The sequence below is a fragment of the Rhopilema esculentum genome, chromosome 13, assembly GCF_057945365.1.
Source record: "Rhopilema esculentum isolate cy_ngs chromosome 13, ASM5794536v1, whole genome shotgun sequence".
NCBI classification, from domain to species: Eukaryota; Metazoa; Cnidaria; class Scyphozoa; order Rhizostomeae; family Rhizostomatidae; genus Rhopilema; species Rhopilema esculentum.
In genome coordinates, this window is record NC_142827.1 from 3,441,641 (window position 1) to 3,468,421 (window position 26,781).

Genomic DNA, 26,781 nt, shown 5'->3' on the forward strand with positions numbered 1-26,781 from the left:
TGTAGATTGCTTTCATAATCCATGCATCCAGTGTAATCTCATTTAGCGCATGTAAAGCCTGGACTGGTAGAACAAGAACTCCAATGCATAAATCAGAGATGCTCATTGACATTATAAGCTTGTTGGAAACATTTTTGAGCTGTTTGGACTTATGTAGTCCATAGATCAGCAAAGAGTTTGATGTGATGTTTAGAAGAGAGAGGATTATAAAAGCAGCGGAGATAAATATAGCTACGTACCAATTTTGCATTTTTGTACCAGTGCTGAGTTGATGCTGCAATTCTCTTTGATCAAGCTGTTTCGAGTTTCTTTAATCGAATGAAATTGTCTTGCTGGATATGTCTATAAGTTCACAATTATAAAATTATTAAGAACAATAATTCTCTCTTTGACAGTCGGAAATGAGAAAACTCTCCTTCCCTGCAACGCTTTGAGTAAAAATAACGTTCGTGATGAGATAAACTTCTTTTAGATTCCTTTTTCCTCAACATGCCTCTAGAGATCAGCTTTGGAAAGATCAGATTTGAAGAGATTAGATGTTTATATATAGCATCAGGTTTGTTTAACTAATTCATTTGAATGTTTAATTCCCGTGAACAATAAATTTTTCGACTTTTTCTTAATTACAAGAAGCAGAAATTCGGAAATCCTAATTTGTTTGTCATCAATCTGTAATTCATTTAAAACCAGAATTTAATGTTTACCCTGCTACCGCTGTTTTAGAAAGATTTAAAAATCTCAGTTTGGTCAATTCATTTTGAAGCGCCCCTGAAACCTTTTAATTAGCTCAGCTTTACTTCTTTGTCCAAGCAAGTTAATTAGGTTTTGTTTATTTTTGTCTCATTCATTATAGTTTTTTTCTTGGAAATGCTTAGCAATAGACCAAAACATCGCGTTTTCTTGCTTTCCTTTATGACTAACTGCGAGGTAGCATCGAAGGACCAGAAATTTGAAGGTTTTTTCCTTGCCAGAAATGTTTAGTCAATGCTTCATTCCCGGATAGCAGACAATTTATCTTCGAATCTGGGATGATCACAATTAAGGTTAAGACTCTTTCTAGAAACTTAAATATTAAAAATGCTGTATTCAGGTTTACAACAAGAGCACTTTCATTTTTTTACAATAAAAGACACGTTGATTTTACGTCCATCTAATACCAACAGAATCAACTTGAACGCTAAAATCTTGAGAAGTTAAGTTCAACTACTCATCTGCTTTTCACAGTTTCAGTTGTTTTTGTTGGTAACAGCCTTCGATAGGCCGAAAATGTTTTCTTGATTTGTAAGCAACATTAATCTATATTCACGTCATTGGAGCCAACTTTCTTCAATATTACTTTACGATGCCTGTAACGAAAAAGCATCAAGCTGTATAACAATTCGAAATATGGAATGATAGCCACTAAATTGATTTGTAATTTTCAGAATTGAGATGATTCTTACAATTTTTGTAAAGTATGATATAATAAACTTGTGTAGAAACTTCATTCAGCTGTTCTAAGGCAGACATAATTATTGTTCCGGGTTTTGTGTTATATTTTGACCTGCTTACTGAAGGCTGTGTGAAGGTAACTCGTCTGTGAGATGAATTTTGTGCCCAGATATAATCTTGGGTTTAATCCGCCCTTGCTCTTGTCTGCTTCAAAGGCTCTTCCGCAACCGGCATGCTTTGCGACCATATTTTTAAAACCGACCTAATATCATACTGCATGAAAATACAAAAACAACAATTGATTTCTCAAGACAGCTGCCGCTAAGAGTGCCAGTTGAGCAAGAGCCTTTAAGAAGAAGAAAACAATGTTGCACTGAGCCCTTTTAATATAATCAACTGAAGCCGTGCTTTCATGTTATTTCCAGATCGAAGCGAATGCTAAATTGACTTTCTTTCAACAGTAGCTGTAATGGAGTCCAAAATAAAGAACAAAAATGAAGCAGCATTTTCATCAACTTTTTTTTCAATTTTTGGACAATATATTACAAAATGGCTCTTTTTAAAATGTTGTTATTTTGAGCACCTGTTACCACTTAGTACTACCATTTATCAATTTGATTGGCTCACAGTTGTCATGGTGCCATTTGACTGACTTGAAACGGACAGAATATTACTTAACTCGTTTGTAACCCAGAACAACCTTTGCGCTGTTGCCCCCAGCAATCTTCCACAGTGTTCAAGGTTGCAGCACAGAAACCTGTGGACTTCGGCAATGAACTAATGGGTAAATTACTGCAAGGGATCCCTAATGTCCTATAAGCGGCTAAAACTATCGTCATTTGGCAGGAAATATCGCCAATTCAACAAAATGACACGTTCAAGACCAAAGGGATCAAGTCGAGGCACGTGGCCATTTACAAATACATAGATAGGAAAGGGCTTATGTTTAGGAAAGAGCGTTGCATAAATTCCATGCGGCCTGTTTTAGTCTCTTGTATGATTACATTAAAAGACATTTCCTCGTACAGGAGAACTCGAAAATGAGGCAATGCCGGATCCACATGAGATGAAGAACCACGGAATTAACTGGATTCACTTTTTTCACCTGATGGTGAGTTCATTTGATACTTTCAAAGTTTTGTGAGACTTGCGAGTTTAATGAGACAAGCATATTCAATAATAAATGTTAAAAAAGGGCTTTTCTATCTTCATATGCTGAGGTTCTGTGAATATTGTTGATGCATCTTTTGGAATTTGATTCCTATACTAGTCTGTTTGCTCGTTTTCTGGTATCGTCTAAATATGCAAACAATCTTTTGGTGGTACAAAACTTGTAAATGGCTTTGAAAAAAGCAAACATTTAGTAAACTAAAGCTTTTCGTCTGACACTCTTCAGAGTTTAAAACGTGAGAACATTGATCGAAAACTCTACGCTAGAAAAAATGTTTTAAGGAAGCAAGAGCTACCTCTATTACATGAGGATGCAATAATTCGTTGTCTGAGAAATCAATTGGGGGAATTTCTGAGCCCTCTTGCTCAACAACTCTAAATTTCTACCCAGAATGTGCCTTTTTAGATGTGCGTCCTTCTCTTTCATTTGAAATGCCTACGATTAGCTTCCAGAGTTTTTGAGTCATGACTGCATTATGTTGATGTCTTTGGCTACCAATTTTCATTGATTTCAAGACTCTCGTAGTCCTTATGCTATGATATTGTGTGGTGATGTTACTGCTGTAACAAACTCCCAATATTCCACTGACCTCCCAATAACCATCAAATGGCTTTATCAAACGCATTCAGTTGATCATAGGTCCAATAGGAAGATTTTAAAACAACTGTCAGTCCAAAGATTTGCACTATTCATTTCTTCCAGAGTAATACCAGCTTAATTTTATGATATTTTTGGCATGAAATAATCGATCGTGTTTATTTATGCTACATTTACACTATATAATTACACTAAACTTGATTTTGCAACAATCAACTGAGATGCAAAGGATCATAAGAATTTTCCTTCTGACACTTTTCAGAGTATAAAACGTCAGAACATAGATCAAGAACTTTATGCTAGGAAAAATATCGACCCAGTTGTGGATCGAAATAGGCCAACCAGAAACGCGACCACATGTCTGTTGAGGTTGCCCAATCAATGCGGCTTGACTATTGAAAATGTTACCAATGGAGTCCTAAGGGGAACACGGTCTCCTTCTGTTAACACAAGAGTGGATTTTTCATGTTTATGTAGATATAGACTGTTTCCTATTCTGTTTCTAATACTTCCATCCGTCCAAAAGTGTTCCGCTATCCATGAGTTTACGTGCCAGCGTGATTTTGGCTACCTAGGACGGACCACCCAAAGATTGGGGGATAGAATAAAACAGCATGTCTCTTTCAGCATTAGTAACAAAGCTTTTCCCCAAATAGAGCAGCCTCCTCGGTCTTGCAGATAAAAAAAACTAGTAAAAAATGCGATTCCGCTATTGGGAAGCCAATTGGGTAACCTAAACAGTCATGGGCTCGTGTTTCTGACTGGCCTATTTCGATCCACAACTGGGTATATATATTTCCTAGCGTACAGTTATCAGTCTATGTTCGGATGTTTTATACTCTGAAGAGTGTCAGACGAAAAGCTTCATTCAGCATACTCAAATGTTTGCTTTCTTGAAAGCTATTTTCAAAGTGATTGTCAAAAAAAAAACTCGAAGATTAAGCTTGATTTAAGATGTTCTTAAATAGATACATTTACATCTGTCACTGTCGTGATAAGAATAAGTTTTTCGTAGTTTCTTTGATTTGTGCAGTGTGGAAATAAAGAATTAGCCATCTTGGTTCTGAAGAATATGAAACAGTTTTGATGAGAGTTCAATTAAGTGATTGGTTAGGGTTCTCCTCCATTGGCACTAATGCTGATAAAAATTCTTTCTCAATCACGGGGCACCACTGCGCCACGAAATAGCGACAAAACGGCTCGCTTGCATCTTGTGTTGCCGTAAATAATTATCACAGAATTGATGACAGTTGATCCTTCTACTAGAAAAATACATGTAGAATAGAGTATTATAAAAATTTCACCTGGTTGTGATTTTAATTCGAACGTATAGAATTTGCCAATAGTTGCAATGACAGTATAGGGCAAATAGCAAATGAAAATGGCCACCAACACTAAACGGATGGTTCTCACAGAAGAAAGTTGCCCTGTCTGGGAATCACCATTCACAACTCTTCTGTTGCTGTTGCTTAGGCTGTTGTTGTTAACTTGTTGCAGTCGCGTCTGGACGTTGATTTGGTGCTGTTGGAGATTTCTATACATTTTTGTGTATAGAATGGTCAGTCCGAGCATCAGGGAAATGTTCAAACTAGCAACTGCTACATACTGCCAGAAGGACTCTAGAAGTATTAGAGTTATTGTTAATCCAGAGGAAATCACGAAGCAGCCCATGACCAGGACAACGACCCGACGTCCGTTTAAATGAGATTGGTATAGCCTTGGTTTAGTGATATGAATATAACGGTCAACAGCTATACACATCAGTAACAGACCTGAATTTACGGTCAAAAAATGTGTGAGTAAGTAAATTGTTCTTATAATCCATGCATCCAGTGTAATTTCTGGCAGCGAATGTAAAGCCTGGACAGGTAGAACAAGAACTCCAATGCATAAATCAGAGATGCTCATTGACATTATAAGCTTGTTGGAAACATTTTTGAGCTGGTTGGATTTATGTAGTCCATAGATCAGCAAAGAGTTTGATGTGATGTTTAGAAGAGAGAGGATTATAAAAGCAGCGGAGAAAAATATAGCTACGTACCAATTTTGCATTTTTGTACCAGTGCTGAGTTGATGCAGCAATTCTCTTTGATCAAGCTGTTTCGTGTTTCTTTAATCGAATGAAATTATCTTGCTGGATATGTCTATAAGTTCACAATTTCAAAATTATTAAGAACAATAATTCTCTCTCTGAGAGTCGGAAATGAGAAAACTCTACTGCCCTGCAACGCTTTGAGTGAAAATAACGTTCCTTTTAAATTAAACGTCTTTTAGATTCCTTTTTCCTTAACATGCCTCTAAAGATCAGATTTGAAAAGATCGGATTTGAAGAGATTAGATTTTAAGAGATCAGGGTTGATTATCTCTAGCATTGGGTTTGTTTAACTAATTAATTTGAATTTTTAATTCACGCGGAAAATAAGTTTTTCGACTTTTTTTTAATTACAAGAAGCAGAAATACGGAAATTCTAATTTGTTTGTCACCAACAATTTGTAATTTTTTTAAAACCAGCATTTAATGTTTACCCTGCTACCGCTGTTTTAGAAAGATTTGAAAATCTCAGCTTGGCCAATTCATTTTGAAGAGCCCCTGAAACCTTTTAATTAGCTCAGCCTTACTTCTATGTCAAAACAAGTTAATTAGGTTTTGTTTATTTTTGTCTCATTCGTTATAGTATTTTCTTGGAAATGCTTAGCAATAGACCAAAACATCGCGTTTTCTTGCTTTCCTTCACGACTAACTGCGAGGTACAATGCCCGCCAAAAGTAGTTGAAACACCGAGATTGTACTCGTAATAAATGTATATTTTTCAGTTCATTTCCCTTTTTCAAGCAGACGGAACCCCCTCCCCCCCTTATACAATGTTGTGAAGAAGGATGAACATGTCGCTAAACATGTGTTACAAAATTTGCGCGCTAGTATACATTTGTTGTCATTTCCCAGTCGCAATCCCACATTGTATATGGGGGGAGGGGAGACGTTTAGTAGGAAAGATGATTGAACTGTTCCAACACTTTTGGCGGGCATTGTAGCATCGAAGGGCCAGAAAGTTTATGGTTTTAAGCGCTTAAATTTTTGACTGAATAATAAGAACTGTGCAAATTACGTTTGGTTTTAGCTTATACTGATGTCTTCTTTTAGCTAGTGTCATGGAATTGAATGCTTTGGGAGAATCGTGTTGGTGCCTGCTCCTTCCATTTCCTATCTCTTACTATTCTTGTTCTTATCCATTAATAGCACCCAACTTCGTGTGAAACGGTAACCCCTGTTTTAATGCTTAACTTGAAATAGAAATAATTCAGCTGTTTGTCAAGCAATCTAAAAGCTGGTATTTTGGGGTTAGCAGCTTATATTTTGTTTTTTTTTGGAAGTAGTATTTGAATTTAAGATCTTGTCCCTACGTTTATGCTTTAAAGAAAATACTTCATATTTTTCTACGACAAAACTTACAGTAGTCAAAAGTTACTCTTCTTTTGTTCATTGAAAGACCAATTGGCATACGAAACGATACATTCAAGACAAAAGGAATGAATCTGAGGCACGTGGGCATTTGCGAATACATAAATAGGAAAGAGTGTTTTTGGAGCATTGCATAAATTCAATGCGGCCTGTTTTATTCTCTGGTATGATTACAAAAAAAGAAATTTTCTCGTACTGGAAAACACCTAAATGAGGCAATGCCGGATCCCCATGAGGGCTATAAAAGGACTGAATGCGTGGACTTGAGCTGCCACCAAAAAGGCGCGAACATTACAATGCAATGCTGGCCTGATAATAATACGGCCTAAATGCAAGAAAGATATGCTTGCACTTTTGCTGTGTATTTGCGTATTGAGAAAAGGTACACATTTCTCTTCGTTTGATGGAAAAATAACAGAAATAGGTGAAGTACCACGGAATAAACTGGATTAGGCTTTTGAAGCTGATGGTGAGTTTATTTGATACTTTCAACTTTCTTTTAGACTTGCGACTTCAAAGAGAGAAGCATATTTTCATAGTAATATTGCAAAAGGGCGTTACTATCTCCATATGTTGAGGAAATATTTTACAGGTTGATTCTCGAGGCCCATCAATTAACGACAATACTGGTTTGAGTTTTTGTGAAAGTTTTCGATACATATCTTGTGAAACTTGATCCATCTACTAGTCTGTTTGCATGAATGTATGTATGTATGTATGTAGGTTACTACTGAGTTCTGATGAAAGGGCTCCAAACTTGACTGGCCGACAGCTTGCGCTAAACCACGTGGCCTACGCAATATGCTTGAGTATGAGAAACAAATATGTAGATGTTCTGATTGTGCCAAAAGTTGGAATTCACCAAATGATTCCAATAATTTTTGATCATTGAACATGTAAAGCAATAAAAGATTCCAAACGCTTATGCATATTTCTTCTATTTTTCTAAACAACAAAATGAGGATGTCACTTGTATATTTTCACTGAGAATTGAAAACGTTTTTGTTTTTGAGTCAAAGTTCTTCATCAAATTTTTTTATTCTTGTTATCAAAATTAGTCATGACACTGAGTATTCAAGATTCTAAAAGCTTTGAAAAATCAAATAGTTGCTTCTTTCTTGAGAATTTCTTAATTTTAATGGCATTTATTTCTAAATTTGGAGTCATATGTATTCAATCTTTTAATCTAGAGAATATATTTCCGAAAACATTTAAAATAATGTATAGACGACTCTCAATTTTTTTAATCTTGAACAAAGAAAAAACCAGCAAAATGTACGTAGAACATAACAAAGATAAATGCATCATCCACAACAACAGCAACAAAAATAACAACAACGACTGCAAAAAAAGATTTTTTAATACAAAAGTTAAAACTTCATTTAAACAAATACAAAAATTCCAGCAGGTATGTTACCCAGCAGAAACTTGTTGAGGAGTTATTCCGCAGCTGCAAACAGTGAGACTTATGCATGTATCTAATCCTTTAAATATTCGTGATAGTTTTGTCAAGTGATTTTTTTTTCGTTTGAATGCTTCAAAAGGATCAGGGAAGGACATTCATATTGCTGCATGTACATTTTCATGCCAACCCGCTAATGGAGGTTAAAAAAATGGAATCCAAGTTCTAGCTTTTTCAAAAGTTAACTGTTTGGATTTTTGCTTTGAATAATGAAGTTACTTAATAATCTTTCAATTTTTTTCCAATTTCGTTTCCTAGAACAACTTTGTTTAATTATAAATGAATATTTTTGCGAAAACTGAAATTTGTATTTCTCGCGAACCAATGTAAAAAGCGATCAACTATTGACATTCTAATACTGAACGTTTAAAATGTCGAAAAAAATTTCAAGTATAATTTGTGGATGATTGAAGAAAAAGAATAGAAGAAATAAAAAAGAAACAATTGGTTAGTAATTTTGGTAATCAAAACATTATCACATGATATTCGGTGCACAAAACACTAAAACCTGCATTACCAAAACATCATGCAAATGTATTGCAAATGTATTCTAAACAGTATTTAAGAATCTGAAATTATTGAACTCAGTTTACTTTTACTGACATAATCTATGATGAATAAATGATTGATAAAAATCTTTTGCAACTGCCTGCACTGATTTTAACGGACACTGAGACCGAATACATATTTCTTTTAGAAACAGCAAAGAAAATTTCTTCGTCAAATATATCTTAACCATAGCTGCTTCAGATAAGCGTCCTGGTTGAAATCCTTGAAATGATCTGGATAAGTAATTTTTGATCCACAATCAATAAATGTAATCTACACATATGTACAAGTTAGTTGCGATGATGGTGCATTTTTTTTTAAACCAAACAAACGATTTGCGTTGAAAAGCCGAATAATTCTCATATTGATCTAGAATGGTCCATCTTCATTTTGCTTCAACCCAAAAAAAATAAAGTAGCCGTTTTGCATTCTTTTTTAAGCACTTACCACCACCATTTTACGACACAGTGACGTAATTGCTCGGCGACATCTTAAATTGCCGAATATTATTATCACAGAATTTATTGCACTTGCAGAGAATGCCAGAAAAGTACTTAAAGTTATCAGCAATTGCAAAATTTCTCCTGGTTTTTCTTTTAATTGGTACTGGTAAAATAACCAAACAGTTAAAATGATATTTTGAGGAACGTAACACAAGAATAGCCACCAATACCAAACGAATTGTTCTTACAGCAGAAAGCTGTCCTGTAGGGGAATCACCATCACGAACTCCATTGTTGTTGCTGTTGTTATTGTTATTGTTGTTTGTTTGCTGCTGTCGCATACCTACGTTAAGTTGGTGCTTTTTTAGATTTCTATAAATGACGAAGTATGCAATTGTAGACCCGCAAATGGCAATCGTATTGCAAATGGCAACAGCTAGATGCTGCCAAAAAGATGCTAGAAGCATGTACGATGCTGCTATAGCTGCGGCAAATAAAACACAGCACACGACCAATAAAGCCAAACGAGATCCGCTTACATCCGATCGGTATAGCCTTGGCCTAGTGATATGCATATAACGATCTGCTGCTATACAAATCAGTAACGCACCTGATGTGTAGGTGAAGACATTGGCCATGAAAAGTACTGTTTTCAAGGCTTGATATTCTATTCTTTGTACTGAGTCCACAGCAAAGACTGGAAACACAACAACTCCCAAGCATAAATCAGAGCCACTCATTGCCAGTATCAGCTTGTTTGAAAAATTGTTGAGCTGCTTTGATCGATGTAAACCGTATATTAATAGTGAGTTTGATATGATGTTCAGAAGGGAAATCAGAACATATCCAGCAGTTTTTAAGATTATTACGTACATGTTTTCCATTTCGCTACCAGTGTGAGCAATTGACGGTTGTCTATAAATCAGCTATCGATCGATTCGTTGCTTCCAGTTTCTTCAGATCTTCAGAAATGAAAACGTCTCTTTGCTAGTTGGAAGTTATGGTCTCGTGAGAGATTTAACGTCCTACCTCAATCATTGTCAACGGCGAAAACTGTCACTTGAAGACATTAAGTAGAACGCACCTTTATTTTCGGGTTTCTTTTATATAACTTGTTTACTTGTTATTTTGTAAATGGATTGGAACTTCTCAAACATTGCTTTAAAAGTTTTTTGAGCTTGTTTACTCGTAATCAATAATCCGAATTACTTTTCCCTCATTGCACAGCGTAATATTCTAAAATGATCTTCTCTTTTTCTTTGTTTGCATTTGAGTCGTTGATTGTGCGCAAATCATAATTGAATGCATCAACAATATAAATTATTAGACCGTATTCTTGTTTAAAGTTTAAAAGAATCAAGAGCTACCTCTGTTATGTGAAGATGTCAAGATTCTCTGTTTGAGAAATCGATTGGAGGAAGTTCTGAGCACTGTGGCTCAACAATTCCGAATTTCTACCCAGAACATACCTTTTGAGATCTAAATTCTTTTCTTTCAATTGAAATGCCTACAAATGGCTTTTGAGCCATGACTGCGTAATTTTGATGTCTTTGGCTAGCAATATTGATGTATTTCAAATTTTTCTATATACTAAAGGCCTAATATGTGTGTATATGTGTATATATTTATTGGTTGAATACTTAAGGCATAATACTATGCTATTGTATGGTGACGTTACAGCTGTGACAAAATAACGATATTCTAACGTCATCCGGTGATTCGCACTTTTCATTTCTTCCAGAGTAAGAACAGCTTAATCAAATGATATTTGAGGCATGAAGTTATCAACCGTGTCTATATATGCTCCATTTACATTATATATTTAAATGGATTGTTAGGATTCTCTCCCATCAGCACTGATGTTGACCCAAATTCTCTTTCAAACACTGGGCACTGCTGTGCAGCGAAACAGCAACAAAATGGCTCGCTTGCATCTTGTGTTGCCGTAAATTATGATCACAGAATTGATGACAGTTGATCCTTCTATTAACAAGGTACATGTAGCATAGAGAATTCGAAAAATTTCACCTGGTTGTGATTTCAATTCGAACGTATAGAATTTGCCAATAGTTGCAATGACAGTATAGGGCAAATAGCAAATGAAAATGGCCACCAACACTAAACGGATGGTTCTCACGGCAGAAAGTTGCCATATCTGGGAATCACCATTAACCACTCTTCTGTTATTGTTGTTAAGGCCGTTGTGTTTAATTTGTTGCAATCGCGTCTGGGAGTTGATTTGGTGCTGTTGGAGTTTTCTATACATTTTTGTGTATAGAATGGTCAGTCCGGACATTAGAGAAATGTTCAAAATAGCAATTACTACATACTGCCAGAAGGACTCTAGAAGTATATGCGTGATTGTAAAAGCAGAGGAAGTCACAAAACAGCCCATGACAAGGACAGCGAGTCGACGTCCGTCTAAACCCGATTGATAAAGCCTTGGTTTAGTGACATGAACATACCGATCAACAGCTATGCAGACCAGTAAAAGACCTGAATTTAAAGTCACGCAATGTGCCAGTAAGTAGATTGCTTTCATAATCCATGCATCCAGTGTAATTTCTGGCAAAACACGTAATGCCTGGACAGGTAGAACAAGAGCTCCAATGCATAAATCAGAGATGCTCATTGACATTATAAGCTTGTTAGAAACATTTTTGAGCTGGTTGGATTTATGTAGTCCATAGATCAGCAAAGAGTTTGATGTGATGTTTAGAAGAGAGAGGATTATAAAAGCAGCAGAGATAAATATAGCTACGTACCAATTTTGCATTTTTGTACCAGTGCTGAGTTTATGCTGCAATTCTCTTTGATCAAGCTCTTTCGAGTTTCTTCAATCTGATAATATTGTCTTTCTGCAATTGTTTATAAGTTCATAATATTCAAATGATAATGAAAAATGAATCGCTCTTTGACAGTCGGAAGCCAGAAAATTTCACTTCCCGCAACAGATTTAGTGAAAATAACACTTGTCTTTTGGTATACTTCTAATAGCTACCTTTTTCTTCAGTATGTCTTTATAGATCAGAATTGAAAAGATCAGATTTGAAGAAATCAGGACTTGTTTATCTCCAGCTCTGGGTTTTGTTCAACTCTAACTAATTCATTTCAATTCAAAAATCATGCGAAAAATGTTTATAACCGTGCAATTAAACTTTTCGACTTTTTCTTAATTACAAGAAGCAGAAATACGGAAATTATTGTTTGTTTGTCGCCAAAATGTTTTGAAATTTGCATTTAATGTTTGCTGTGTTAGCTCTGTTTTATAAAGATTTAAAAATCCCTGTTTGGTCAATTTGTTGAAAGGTTTGTGAAACCTCTTTTTACTAGCTCTGCTTTTCTTCTTCGACAAAGCAAGTTAATTAGCTTTTTTTAATTTCTGCCTTATTCATTATAGTTTTTACTTTGAAATGTTTGGCAATAGATAAAAGCATCGCGCTTTCTCTCCTAACTAAAAGGTTGCATCGAAGGGCCAGAAATTTTATGGTTTTAAGCGCTTAAATTTCTGACTGAATAATATAAACTGTGCATAATACGTTTGGAAGCAGTGCTAAATCAACTGTTGGCTCGTTTTAATATTTTTCAAAGAGCGCTGCAAAAGCCATAGGCCAAGTATTCATCTCCAGAAATGTGTAGTCAATGGTTCATTCCTGGATAAAAGACAAATGATCCTCGAATCTGTGACTCTTTCTAGAAGCTTAAATAATAATAAAGCTGTATTTAGACTGAAAACAAGGGCACTTTCCTTTGATTATAATAAAAGAGATGTTGATTGAACGTCCATTTGATTGCAACATAAACAAATTAAATGCTAAAATCTTGACGAGTTAACTGTAACTACTCGTCTGCTTTACATAGTTGTCTTTGTTGGTAATAGCATTTCATGTTGTCTTAACATTTGCGTCATCAACATTTAAATTAACATTCAAACGTGTCAATTTTGAAATGCAAGTCGATAGGCCAAAAGCGTTTTCTTGATATCCATGCATCAAACTATAGTAGGGAGCAAACTAACAATTTTTAATGCTCATGTTATCAAAGCCAATTATTTTCAAGACTAGCTATTAGATGCCTTTAATTAGAAAGTCTCAAGTTTGAGTTTTGGCCTCTTGCATTCAATGTGTTCATAAATGCTATATGATCTTCAAGGAAAGGCTGCATTTGAAATGGTGCAGTTGCAATTATACTTCTTGTCTATACATCTAAGATAATATATATGTAGATGATTTTTGCTGGCTTTCTTACAGTAACATTGACTAAAGATTTATTGCGAGTAGTTGCTATACTGGATACGTAATTTATTCCCAATTACATCTCACTATAACATTTCAAGTTAAATAATCTTAATCAACAAGAAATAAAATAAAAGTTAATGAAATTGCAATTGCTAAAAGTACAACTGTACTGTCAAACGAGCCCTTTAAAATGATCAGCAATTAGAATAAAACGAGGATCTGAAGAACACCTTCAAAGATGCTAAAGAGAAGGTCAATTCTCTAGCAAACGATGGATCAAAATTTGCAGCTAGAAATAAAATCTATAAATTCAAACATATGCAAGAAAGACCATTGTAATGACTAAGTGCTAATGCCTGAACAAGTCTGAAAATAAGTAAATCAATTATTTTCATCATGAAATTCTTCAACATTATTTTTATTGAAATACATACCACATTCAATGGCTTAAATTCAGCTTTCATAAAACAAGTGTTCTCGTCATATTTGAGTTTGAAGATTGTAACGGAAGAGGGAGATATACCAAGAAAAAATCTTGCAGAAAATTGACGGCACTGTCGTAAATTATGTTACTGTAAAAGTAATTTGAGCTTCAATTTGAACTGGTATCAAAATTGTTTCAAATAGTATCCACTGACATTGCTGGACAGCGTTGCTGACATTTCCCACAGGCATGCATCACTGATTAAGACAAACTTAACAGCGATGTTGTTGCATTCCTGATTAGCCCAATTCGATCAACAACTAGACATGAATAAATAATTCATACACACAGAACTCCAAGCTTAGCTCATTCTTTCATTATTCTGACGTTTACTCTGAGAATGTCAGGTCAGATGAGCAGCCTAAGTGTATCTAGAAATATTAGCATCTTCAAAAGCATTTTGGAATTTTGTACCATTGAATATTTTTCCTATGGAATGTCTCACAAGAGAGAACATGATTGCCTGCATTTTATACATGCAGAGCTAGCCAGTTTAAAATCTGTCGAGTTTACCCCATAGCATAAATGTCGGATATTGACTTGACATGGGATTATAAGGGCAAAATTCAAAGACACCACTTTTATCGCTCAAACTTTCGGATTTAACCCGAAAAAATGCAGGCTAAAATTTGAAGCACGCCTTTCAGTGTGAAATATCTTATGCTTGGGTGTAAAATCAAAGAGGCATGGAATTTTGCTGTTTTACTGTTTATGCCTGTATGATTGGTCATAATACTTTGTCACGAATTTTGAAACGTTATCTAATTTTAACGAAGCTCTGGATATTTTCTTAAAGTTGCTTTGAATCTTTTTCTAAGCATTATCCACCACCGCCTTGCAAAAGTGTATGGCAGTTGAACAAATTGCCAAAAAAAGTATTGAAGTAACAAGTATTTGCAAAATTTCTCCAGGTTTTCGCTTCAATTGGAACTGATAAAAGGCCCAAACAGCTGAAATGGTGTTATAAGGCATGTTACACAAGAATATAGCCACCAATACCAAACGTATTGTTCTAACGGCAGAAAGCTGTCCTGCAGGGGAATCACCATCATGCACTCCTCTGTTATTGTTGTTGCTGTTGTTGTTGCTATTGTTGTTGTTGTTGCTGATTTGCTGCAGCCGCATACCTATGTTTAGTTGGTGGTTTTTTAGATTTTTGTACATTCTCGTGTAAATAACAGTCAATCCGAATACAATAAACGTATTGCAGCTTATAATACAAAGGTGCTGCCAAAAGGATGCTAAAAGCATGTACGATGTTGCTATTCCAGAGGCAATTAAAACACAGCATATGACCAGGAAAACCAAACGAGATCCGTTTAAATGCGATCTTTAATCCTTTGTTTAGTGATACGAATGTAACGATCAACTGCTATGCAGTTAAGTAGCTGAAATGAAGTATAGTTGAAGATTAAGAACATGAAATCGGTTAATTTCATGACCAAAGTTTGCGGTGTTGTTCTTGGTTTCCAATGTACAGCTTGGACAGGCAGCACCAGGACTCCTAAGCATAAGTCAAAGACGCCCATTGCTAGTATTAGTCTGTTAGAAAAGTTTTGAAGCTGCTTTGATCGATAAAAACCGTAGATTAACAACGAGTTTGATATGATGTTCAGAGGGGAAATCAGAACATAAGCAGCAGTTCTTAATATTTTTAGGATATTGTCAATTTTGCTACTAGTGTTGGTATTCGAAGGTTGCCTGCAGTGGCGAAGCTAGCGGTCATGCTGGTCATGCTGAGCATGACTAAAAATTTTCAGAGCTAAAGACATTTATTATAATGATTAAAACTTTTCTTTATTGAAAAAGTACCCTCAAAACTCCATTCGTCCAGTTGATTCTTATTATTTCACTGCCCTTCCCTACCTTGGTCCCTTGTGGTTAGTCATGCTCATTCTGGAGAGCATGACCTGCCATAGGGTTTCTTTCCTCAGAGAGCCCAACCGCTCCTGTGAGTCGGCTGAGTTTCAATGACTTTTCAGTTGGTATCCCTGCGGTAAGTCATGCTCATTTGGAATAGCATGACCTCGTCATTATAATCATAAACCTAGCACTGATTTGATTGGCTGAATTCTATCTTGCGCATGCTATCTTGGCCCATTTTGGACCCCAAGTCATGCTCATTTTTTTCAGCATGACCGACCTAAATCTCCCATACATGAAGTATCTAAGGTCTACTTGTGAGCTGAGAAACATTGCTGCAAGGGAGTGGGGAAATTCAATCGAAGCTATTTCCGAGAGATATATTGTTTATTAACTGCTACAGGGATCACTTGCGTGTGGCTGAGCAAGGTAATTGTAAACCAAAATTGTAATTGAAAACCAAAGGCCGACCCTTATCGATGAAGAATCCTACCACTACGTTGCTGATCATACCATAACTTGTTGCTGATGGACGAACTTGTACCCTGAAACTTGCCTGTGTATTCAGTATTTCACCAAAACCTCTTGCTCATGGAATTGTACTCTTGAAAATTTCCTGTTTTGTCAAAATCACACAATAACCTGTTGCTGATGGATGGAATTTTACATGATGGATGGAAATTGCCTGTCCATTCTATCTGGTTTATTCAATATTACAACCTTACTTGTTGCTGAGAGGGACGAACTTGTACTTTGAAAACTTGCCTGTTTATTCAATGTTTCACCAAGACCTGTTGTTAATAGAAAGAATTGTGCTCTTAAAAATTTCTTGTTTAGTCAATATTACAACATAACTTGTTGTGTATAAAATAAAATTCAAATTGCATCTTGCAATTTGCTTGTTATTCAATATTACACCATAACTTGTTGCTGATAAATGAAATGGTACCCTGAAATTTGCCTGCATTCAATATTACACCAACTCTTTTTTTGATAAATGAAATTGTACTCTTATATTTCCTTGTTTATTCAATATTACACCATAACTTTTGTTGATAAATGAAATTGTACCCTTAAATTTGCTTGTTTATTCAATATTACTCTATAACTTTTGTTAATACATGTATGTAATTTGCATTGTACCCTATGCAATGCAAATGTATTGTATCCCTGTAATTTGCCTGTTATTCAATATTACACCATGACTTGATGATGATAATGAAATTGCACTCTGGAACTTGCCTGTTATTGGATATTTGACTATAATTTGCTGATGGATAGAATTTAGAAATGATTTTTAATCACACTATATATGTAGCTTCCACACAGCCAACCTTCTCAATGCAGTTTGATTTCCCCAGGGCTTTCGGTTGCCAGGAAAACTATGGGGTTTCTTAAACATGGAAGACCAAAGTTATAGGAAAGCCCTTGATGTTGGGCTTGGACTTAACTTGTTGATGTTTATGGCATGTTACACCTTAAATACAGGGGTCAAAACTTTTTGTATATGCTAAACAGTACTATCCTTGATACATTTGTTTTAGATATGTAAAAATTAAGCTTATAAAATTGAAGCTAAGTATAAAATTCTGAACCAAGAAACAAGCATCCCACAATTCCCTGTATCATAAACAAGGGAGGGCCTACCTATCACTGAGGGCTTATCTTGCCTAATTCATCTTAATTCAGAAACATCATCAAAAGTGTCAATAATCAATAGTAAGAGAATGGATATTTCTTAGCCCTTGCTGATTTAAATAAGCTGATTTATCAAAAGTTTAGATTTTGAAAAATATTTGTAGATATAATATTCTCTCATCTGCAATGTTTTCCAGTATGATCAGTAGTGTTTGTTGGGGTTTTTCAAATGCACAATTTTTCAAAAACATTGTCCCAAAGGTATTTCCAAAACACAACATTGGAGAATGGGGTGGAAAGAACATTTAGATGTTGAAGTCCTTGACATCATTGATTGCGATCTAAACAAGAGCTATTTGATTCAATATACTAAAAAGGGCGTTACCCCCCTTTTCCGAGCATCTATAGGGTGTGGTTGTGTGTAATTTTCCTGGGGGCTATGCCCCCAGACCCCCATCCCCTTTCTCTCCCATACAAAGCATGACCATTGACTTAAGGCCAGCTTCGCCACTGGTTGCCTGTAAGGCAGTTATCGATCAAGCTGCTTGCGGATTCTTTAGTTCTTCAGAAATTGTCACTTGCCATTGCTTCACTTAATGATGTCCAATCTGAAAAACATATCATTAAGAGCAAAGTTTTGAGAAGAACTGAGTGCTCTCCCTTAATGATTTTATACAGCAAGAAGCTGTTTTTTGAAATCATTCAGTGGAAATCAATTTTATGCTTGGTTTTCGTCGATATAGCTCGTAAAATCGCAGCTTTTAATTACATTCTAAACGGAACCGGTCTCCTTCGATAATTAATGAAAGGAATTTTTCAGCTCATTTACAGATAATTTTTAATTCAAACGACTCTTCTAAAATTTTGAGAACAATATTCTTAATCTCATTTTCTTCATTGATTGTTTGTTCTATAATAATCGGAAATAAATGTTTTTTACTTGAATGTAATAACAAGGATAATCTATTTGTTTGTGAATATGCTGATCAATAATCGTTTTCATAAATTTCTACCCCGAACTTTAGCATTTTGAGGCCTGCTTCTTTCCTTAAAAGGAAAAGGTTAGTCGCGTATTCGATATCGAACGTTGGGAAATGCGCTGTGGGGCGCATCGTCCTGAGCGGCGGCACTGTGTGGTGGCAGTGTCGTAGCATTGTGTGGTGGCACTGTGTGGTGGCATTGTGTGATGGCATTGTGTGGTGGCATTGTGTGATGGCATTGTGTGGTGGCATTGTGTGGTGGCATTGTGTGGTGGCATCGTGTGGTGGCATTGTGTGGTGGCATTGTGTGGTGGCATTGTGTGGTGGCATTGTGTGGTGGCATTGCGTGGTGGTATTGTGTGATGGCATTTTGTGGTGGCATTGTGTGATGGCATTTTGTGGCATGGCGGTCAAGTGCCTTAGCCACTCGGATACTCGGCTTCTTGCATTACCAGTTGAGCTTACAGCTACTGAGCCATGAATGTTTTTAAACTTTATAGCCTCGTTTTAAAAGTATGAACTAAGTAGGTTTTTTACCAGAGGTGATGGATTCTTTGGTTAAGTATAAATGCGTTGGTATTGAAAACACTTGATATAAAAGGATATCATTTGGCATTTGGCATTTGGCATAAAATCTTGGTTTGACATAACTATCAGCATTATCACAAACTTTCAATTAATTCAAGATATGGAATGACATCCAAAAATTTGATATTATTTTGCCAGTGTTGGGGTGATTTTTCCAAATGATTTTTTATTCAACTGTGTACTAAGGCAGACGCAATAACTGTTCACAGAGGTGTGCCAGGTCTGCGCCTGTTCAATGAAGAATTTATTAAAGAGAGTCTGTCACAAGAATTTCGTGCAAGTAGAAAACCATTCTGAAATCGTTTGATCGGACTACCTTTTAATAGAGCTACTTCATAAAAAACACAAAGTATTTAAATCTACATTTCGAAGAGAGCTTTGAGAGGAGGATGTTTGTCTTCCAAAAACCACCGTTTACAAGGTACAACTATAATAATCTGCTTTTTATGCATAAGAACATTTTGTTGAATTTTATTACTGTCTATTTCTTTTAGATAGAAACGAGAACAAATCTGCAGGTAGAAAAAGATTTAAAGCAATGAAAATGCCAGTCAATATTCACCATAGTAAGTAACAATAGTACGAAATGCTTAAGCAAATAACAAAATAGATTCTACATTTAATTTGATTATATCGATATTTTAAATCCTTTGGCAAGCCCATACTTAATGCGAAAGAATGATCACCAATTCACATAACCAAACGGCTTCTTAAGTGAAAAGCCTTCTGCCATCAGTTGTGTCTGCTGTTCTGATAATAAAGTATCATTTGTCTTTGGATGGTTTGTTTAGGAAAACGTTATCCCGGGTGTTTTCTAGAGAGGTACGCCTTTTCGTTTGCTAAAAATGACATTTCCCGTTCGCAGCAACAATAATTAAAAAATGTCAGCTTATAATCAGCTGACGTCAATTGCTAATTATGTGTCATTCATTCGGAATAGTTTGAGTTTCAACTGCCCATTTTATTAAGTCTGACGATTGTTAGTTTGCCCTTAAACTGCGGGTCAGGATAATATCCATGCTAGCCATTAGTGTCTCTAAAAATTGTGTGTCTCTAAATATAACATAATTGACATCAAATGTTCATTATCAAAAATATTTGTCTGAATAATATTTGTTGGTGATGTTTACGAACGAAAAGTTTTGAAATCGACAGGTTGCTTGATAAAGTACGATAATAGGGCTATTTATGCCTGGCTTTTATTCCATTTCTTTTCTATTTTTTGATCATCAAATTATCTATATGTTCTCCCATTTAGTATCCACATTTTTAACTTTTTTCTTGCAATTAGATCCATTTGAGAGTCTGGCTATGAAAATCTTACATGCCATCAACATTGGTCCGAATTCGTCAATTTTAGTATTCAGCAAAATTTTAGATTGAGAGCAGTGTTTGGGTGCACAGGCAGAACGTATCAGAGGAGTTATCCAGTCTCAGGAGACCTGGTAAGTGGTGCACTCAAACAAAATATCTAGTCAGTTTTAATTATAACTGCTTTTTGCACTTTTTTGTGTGGGGCGGCGTTGCGTGGGACGAAATTCCCAAATGGAGCGAAACAGAATCCTTGCAGGAGATCTATTGGCTTGAGTCGTCAGGAGGAGACGTGCGTACAGGAGGATGCAAAACTGGGATGAAGAGTCTTAAGGCCTAGCCATAGACTTGAAGCCGAGGACATGCCGTTCTGCATGCTGATGTACGTAAATTACAAGCTACTTTAAGACTAAAAATTTGCGGAAACCAATAGAAGAAAGTAAACCACCAAAATAGGAAAACAGATCTCTGTCTTTCCATATCACAGCCATGGGTCATGCAATTAATTTCTCATACACCTTAGCTGGAAATCCTATCGTTTTGTCTGAAAATCCTTGGAAATCTTTTTTTGAAGTAATCTCGTACGCTCTTTGCAATAGTGGGTTACCCCTTAGGCACAGCAAATCGCCATCATGTAACATTAGCTCAAGATGGAGTGAAGCGCTTTCCGGTGTTTTTCGTCGATTTTTGACACATCCTTGCAGTGTTTATTGACACAATTATCTTTCTGTTCAATTCAGCTTCCCATTTTAAAATTCCGATTCAAAGAAATTATTGAAAATTGAAAAGAATAATCATATGTAAAACATAAAACATTACTGATAATATCAATCCTTCCTTCATTCATGATCAACTCTGTCCGTTCTGAAAATTGATAATATTGCTCTCCGACATTTTCTGTTACCTTGTATTATTATAAACGAGTTCAGGAATGTCTGAGCGAAAACAATCAAAGTTAGCCATTCATAAAGTATGTTTAAAGTCACTCCTGGCTCTGATTGTAGCTGGAACTTAAAGTACGTCCAAGCAATAGTTGTCATGTTGGGTGGAAGATAACAGGCTAAAATTGCTGCTATTACCAAACGAATCGTTCTAGCAGCACTGAGCTTTTCATTCGGGACACTATTCCTGCCACTTTTTGTTTGATTACCAATTTGCAGTCGTAGTACTGTTGTTCTCTGATGAAGTTCAACGATTTTGAGTGTCTTTGTATTCAATATAAGCAACCATGAAGTTAAAAGCACGTTTAAAACTACCATTACAACAAGAAAGTAGAACGAGAGGAATGTTGCGTGTAATATTCCAATGAAAAAACCAAGTATTATAAAAACTGATGCTAACACTGCCTTTTTGTAAGCATTCGCGAAAGAAATATACCTTATTCCTATTTTTACGTGAAAATATCGGTCGACAGAAATGCAAATAACCATTAAAAACGATGTGTATCCAAGAAATATCGTTGCAAATTGCATACATTTTAACTCAAAGCAACTTCTCTGTTTTTCAATGATCCAATGTGTTCCCAATGCAGGAAGTACGAAAATTCCAGTGCACAAATCGCATACGGTCATTACGAAGACGAGTTGGTTCGAGAATGTTCGAAGCTGTTTTGATTTGCACAGTGCGAATATCAAAAGACCGTTCGAAATTATGTTCACAAGTGCAAATAGAATCGCAAAGCATCCAACAAGAGTTTTGTTTAGATTTCCATGATTGTTGGTGATTAATGACATACATAAGGACGCAGTACCATTTTCACCAACCATGTTCGTCAAAGCACTTCCCTTGTACGTATTGAACAAATCAATACTATATTTTTCAATTTCTTTGCTGCAATTGCCCAATTAGTCCTTTTTACGTTTACCTTTGCCCAGAGTAAACAAATTTTGTCCGATTTCAATTAAAATTGCCAGATTATTATTTTTTCCATTTCCTTATGTCCTATATCAACACGTGAAATGTTGTGCTTTCTCTTGTTTTTTAGAAGCTTTTTGCAAACAGTGTCTTTTCTTGATACAAAGATATCATATTGTTGAGACCAAAGGGCTAAATTCAACTCTCTTTGTTTGCACTCAACATGCAGCAATAAGAAGAATCTGTTTAGAAATCTTTGGACATTGCAAACCGTATTTTATCATTTTTATGACAATTAGCAAATTTCCATATTTGAATCAACAAAAACCATTTTACGGGATTTGGTGGCAAAACATTTGCTGTTTAATAAGCAGACACCGCCAATTAATCGTTTCAACATACAACCATGCATTCCTTTTAAGTATTGCACATTCACGCAACCGTTTTCAATTTTTCTCAATTCAAGTCAGTGCGATTCTTCAACTCCACACTGTGATGTTAGAAATATCGAAAACTCCTTCTTCGCAAAAAATTAAAGTCTCCGTTACTGTAAATAAATGAAACTCAAGTTAGCATATCTTTAGACTGTGTATTCTCTTCAAGTAATTCATGACAAGGCTAACCGCAGCTATTATTTCATTTTGGTGAAAACTGTCAGATTTCTTATTGATGTTGCAATCAATTTCGTTGATCAACGTTTAGTACAGTATTCTCTCCAATTGGGGGACACCGTCGGGGCCAGAACCAGGTGTCCGCTAATTGAAAGTATCCGCCTTTTGGAAATTCTTGCGATACAAGTCCCGAAGTTGAAAATGGACCCAGTTTTGTATTTGAAAAGTTTAATCAGTGGTGGTGCTAGGGGATGGCTACGGGGCCACAGCCCCTCAGTCGAAAACATATAAATCCCCTTCCCCCAATCGGAGGAAATTTTAGGTTATTTTAGGAACAAATTTGACAAAATAACCCACAAAAATTGCATATTTTAGTCATTTTAGCCCCCCTGTCGTAAGCTTCAACCCCTCAGTCGGAAGATTTCTGGCTCCACCTCAGGGTGTAGCCTGGGTATTTAGTGACTACCGGGTCGAACATAGACACTAAAACAAGAGAAAAATATCCAAATTGAGCGTAACACAACACTTTTATGGACAAGAAAAGTTAGTAAACTGGGCTGTAATGAGGCTTGAAACTGTAAAAAGCCAACTAGATTGTCAAGTGTCAAAGTGTTCATAATAAATATTTGAAAAAATATTCATAAGTCTCATTTTTCTGTTCGCTGGCGCCTAAATTTTGTGTACTGTCCGCTAATTGGAAAAAAAGCCAAATTGACTATTATGTGCAAACAATAATTAGAGTGTCCGTTAATTAGAGTGTTCGCTAATAACGTGTCCACTTATTAGAAAGTTTTTTATGAGACTTTGAAAAGAAGACGATGGGGGAAAAAAATTTGTCCGCTAGTCAGAGGTGGCCGCCTTTTAGAGTGTTTGTTTATTTGACAGAATACTGTACTCCAGATTATAAAAGCTTTGGGAAGTTTCAATACACAATGTTACATAGGAGTCTTATCACGACATACCTAACTTGCTAACCACGCCCTTTGTTTGCCAACCATACCTAACTTGCCAACCACGCCACGCCGCTTTAGAAAGTTTTAATACACAACGTTTCTTAAGAGTTTATTTATCACGACATAACTAATTCGCCGACCACGCCCTTTGTTTGCCAACAATACCTAACTTGCCAACCACGCCACGCCGCTTTAGGAAGTTTTAATACACAACGTTTCTTAAGAGTTTATTTATCACGACATAACTAACTTGCCGACCACTCCCTTTGTTTTGCCTACTTTTTGAGCGATGCCATTTTCCCACAAACGTACTAGAAGGCAATTTCATTTTTCTTGTTATTGCAAATAACGTCTCAACTAGAGCAACTTGTTATACAAGAAGTCATTAAACTTTTAAAAGTTCATTCTAAATATCAACATATTCGTAACTTCGTAACTAAATAGCAAAAACAATAAACTAATTGTTGAATGTTCTGTTTATTATATCTATTTTCCTGTGATCGTTTTGCAATATAGTATCTTTGTTTTCTTCGGTGAGATAAAATTTGGAAATCACTCTTGCTTAGTAGAATTTGACAGAAAATTCTGCTGGTTTATAAACAAACGAAATCGAATATATAATCAGCAAGCAGTTTTGATTTCATCACCTACTGGTTAATCGGTTATTGAGAACTGGTTAAGAAATTAAATTTTGAAATTTGTGAAAATGCATAACGTTTGCCGTATAACGGGTGCAAATAGTTTTATCGATGCACACTGTTACTTGTTATCATATCACTGCACAAAACGGTTCTAGCACTGCATAATGTGGAATAAATCATAGCATCTTTTAAATTGTTTTCCATGTATTTTCCTTCGAGTGCTGAAGTTTTTTCTGTTGCACACGGAGGTAGGAGATCTTTAAATAATTCCATACAAAGTTTCTCAAAATTTCAACACTTCTTAGGCCAATTAAGACAATACAACACTAGATGATGCTTTCAAAACGATAGTAAGTTGCAAGAAGGTATAACTACTCAATATACATTAAGCAACGAATAATATCAACAATATTTTAAATAATGCATTGTTTTAAATCATCTCTGTCTCCTTTTTTGATACCACATATCCTGCTTGTCTGATTCAGTTCCACTGGGGATTTGATGATATTTTGGAAATGCCAATCTTTTCGCACTCTCCCTTTCATTCAAAACCAACGCTTTTATTTTGGAGGATCGATAAAATGACTCTCCTGCACTTTGTATTACCCCGTATTATGATCCAAGAGTTGATGAAAGTCCCGCTAAACAAGATTAAGTATGTCCATTGGTACAAGGCGTTTAATGTCATCCCAGGTTCGACTTTCAATTGGAATCTGAAGTAAGTCCAAACGATTGAAACAATGTTATATGGAAGATAAAAGATGAAAAATGCTGCCATAACCCATCGAATTGTCTTAATTGCAGTTAGCTGAGCTGTTTTATGATGGCATGAGGCTTCTTGACCGCTTTTATCCTGCTTTAACCGTAAGACTGTGTTTTTCTCGTGCCTTTCCAGGCTTTTAAGGGTCTTGGTATTTAATATTGCAAAACAAAGCATCATAAAATTGTTAACAATAGTAAGAAAAGTGTGTTGGTAGAAAGAGGTATTGATTACAAAGATTAAGGCAAAGCAAAATGCAAGCACTGCTGAAAGAACTACAGACAATTTCATTCGAAATGCATTCACCAACATCCGATAGCGGGCTGGTTTTGTAACATGAAGGTACCGATCAACCGAGATCAAAAGTATCATTAAGGCCGAAATATATCCCAAAAAAATCACCATAAATTCAACAGATTTGAGCTCAAGGCAGTTTCTTTGTCTACTTGATATCCAGATTGCCGCCGTAACAGGCTGTGTAAAAACTCCCAAGCACAAATCCGACACTGTCATTATGAGAATGAATTTATTTGAAAATGTCCGTAGCTGCTTCGATTTGTACAATGCAAAAATCAAAAGGGAGTTTGACAGGATATTGAAAAAGGCAAATAAAATAATAATGGCTCCTGTAATTATTGCGCTCTGTCCCCCCAAGTTGTTTGGGGCCAGCGACAGACAAAGGTGTGCTGTTCCATTTTCTCCTACCATCCTTGTCTTTGATATCCTTCCTCTTTCCGATAAGTATGTGCCTATCTTGTTCTGATGATTTTCTTCACCTTTTAGTTGCACCCGTCCGAGACTACGATGCGAAAAACGAAAACACCGCAATAGGCAACTCAAAGTATATTTTGTTGTTAAACAAAGCTTTTGCACTTTTGCACAATACTACTACTTCGTTCGAGATATCTTTACTTCTAATCTCTTTTTTATCATTTCAATTAAATTTCTAGTTTGTGTAATATTGCCGATAAAGATATCCCACCTTACATAACACTGACTATCGGTACGACAATAAGTTTGATTGAAAGGATTCTCCGTACTTTCCTCGATTTATACTGTGTGACAATCGATTTGGCATGAGCGCACTTAAACCGGATGTGGCCGCTGGCAGGTGGCAACCGATCAGGCCAGTTTGCTTCAAGATCCAACATGATATATCTCTATTTGCTGAAAATCAATAGACCCCTTTCACATTCGATTGTCATTGCGAGACATGATTCGGAAAAGAGGCTAACGTTGTTCCGCACAACGCTAGCTCCTTGCCGACACACCAAAACAACTTGTTAGCCGGCTATTCGTATTACGTGTATTACTCTATAATAATTATGGAACAATTCAAGACCTTGTTGCCTGGCGGAAAAACTGTCGATTCCCTTGAAGATTTAAAGAAGTTGAACGTTGAGCAGTTGAAAAAGATCTTGGTGTGCTACAAGGAGAAGACATCTGGTGTGAAGGCAGACCTTATCCTAAGGGACAAAAGAAAAACTTGTTTGCGTAGAACTGTTTCGGTAATTAGAAACATCTTCTTGAATGGAATCAGAACAATCATCAAGTTCAGATGTAGCGGAAGAAGAAGGCTGCGGTTGTGGGATTTCATAATAGTGGCTGCGATCCTTTGGTGCCTTACGGGAGATTTTGCTGGTCCTCGCATCACTGTTATAAAGCTTCAACGAAGGAACTGCGCCATGATGTAACTTCCATCGCTGAGGGTTTCGCTTTGAATCTTCATCTTTGAAATGTTCTTGGC

General features: G+C 36.0%; 1 protein-coding gene and 1 long non-coding RNA gene across 3 annotated transcripts in view; one reads left to right on the forward strand and one right to left on the reverse strand.

Annotated features, from left to right (window-relative positions):
• The window catches only part of LOC135691761 (uncharacterized), a 28,529-nt gene extending 5,589 nt beyond the window's left edge, over nt 1–22,940 (forward strand). The window contains exons 2-4 of one of the 2 annotated variants that reach the window (XR_016144493.1): nt 2,460–2,542; nt 19,399–19,470; nt 20,283–22,940. This is a non-coding gene — a long non-coding RNA (uncharacterized LOC135691761). Of the gene's footprint in view, nt 1–2,459; nt 2,543–4,083; nt 7,129–19,398; nt 19,471–20,282 lie in introns of those variants that run through there. The other variant, XR_016144492.1, reaches the window with a different exon arrangement.
• Nucleotides 22,941–24,167: 1,227 nt separating this feature from the next.
• LOC135691756 (uncharacterized) lies at nt 24,168–26,501 on the reverse strand. Its single transcript, XM_065209719.2, has one exon. It carries the CDS (start codon nt 25,740–25,742, stop codon nt 24,816–24,818), a length of 927 nt encoding a protein of 308 aa, XP_065065791.2. The 5' UTR covers nt 25,743–26,501; the 3' UTR covers nt 24,168–24,815.
• Nucleotides 26,502–26,781: the final 280 nt, after the last annotated feature.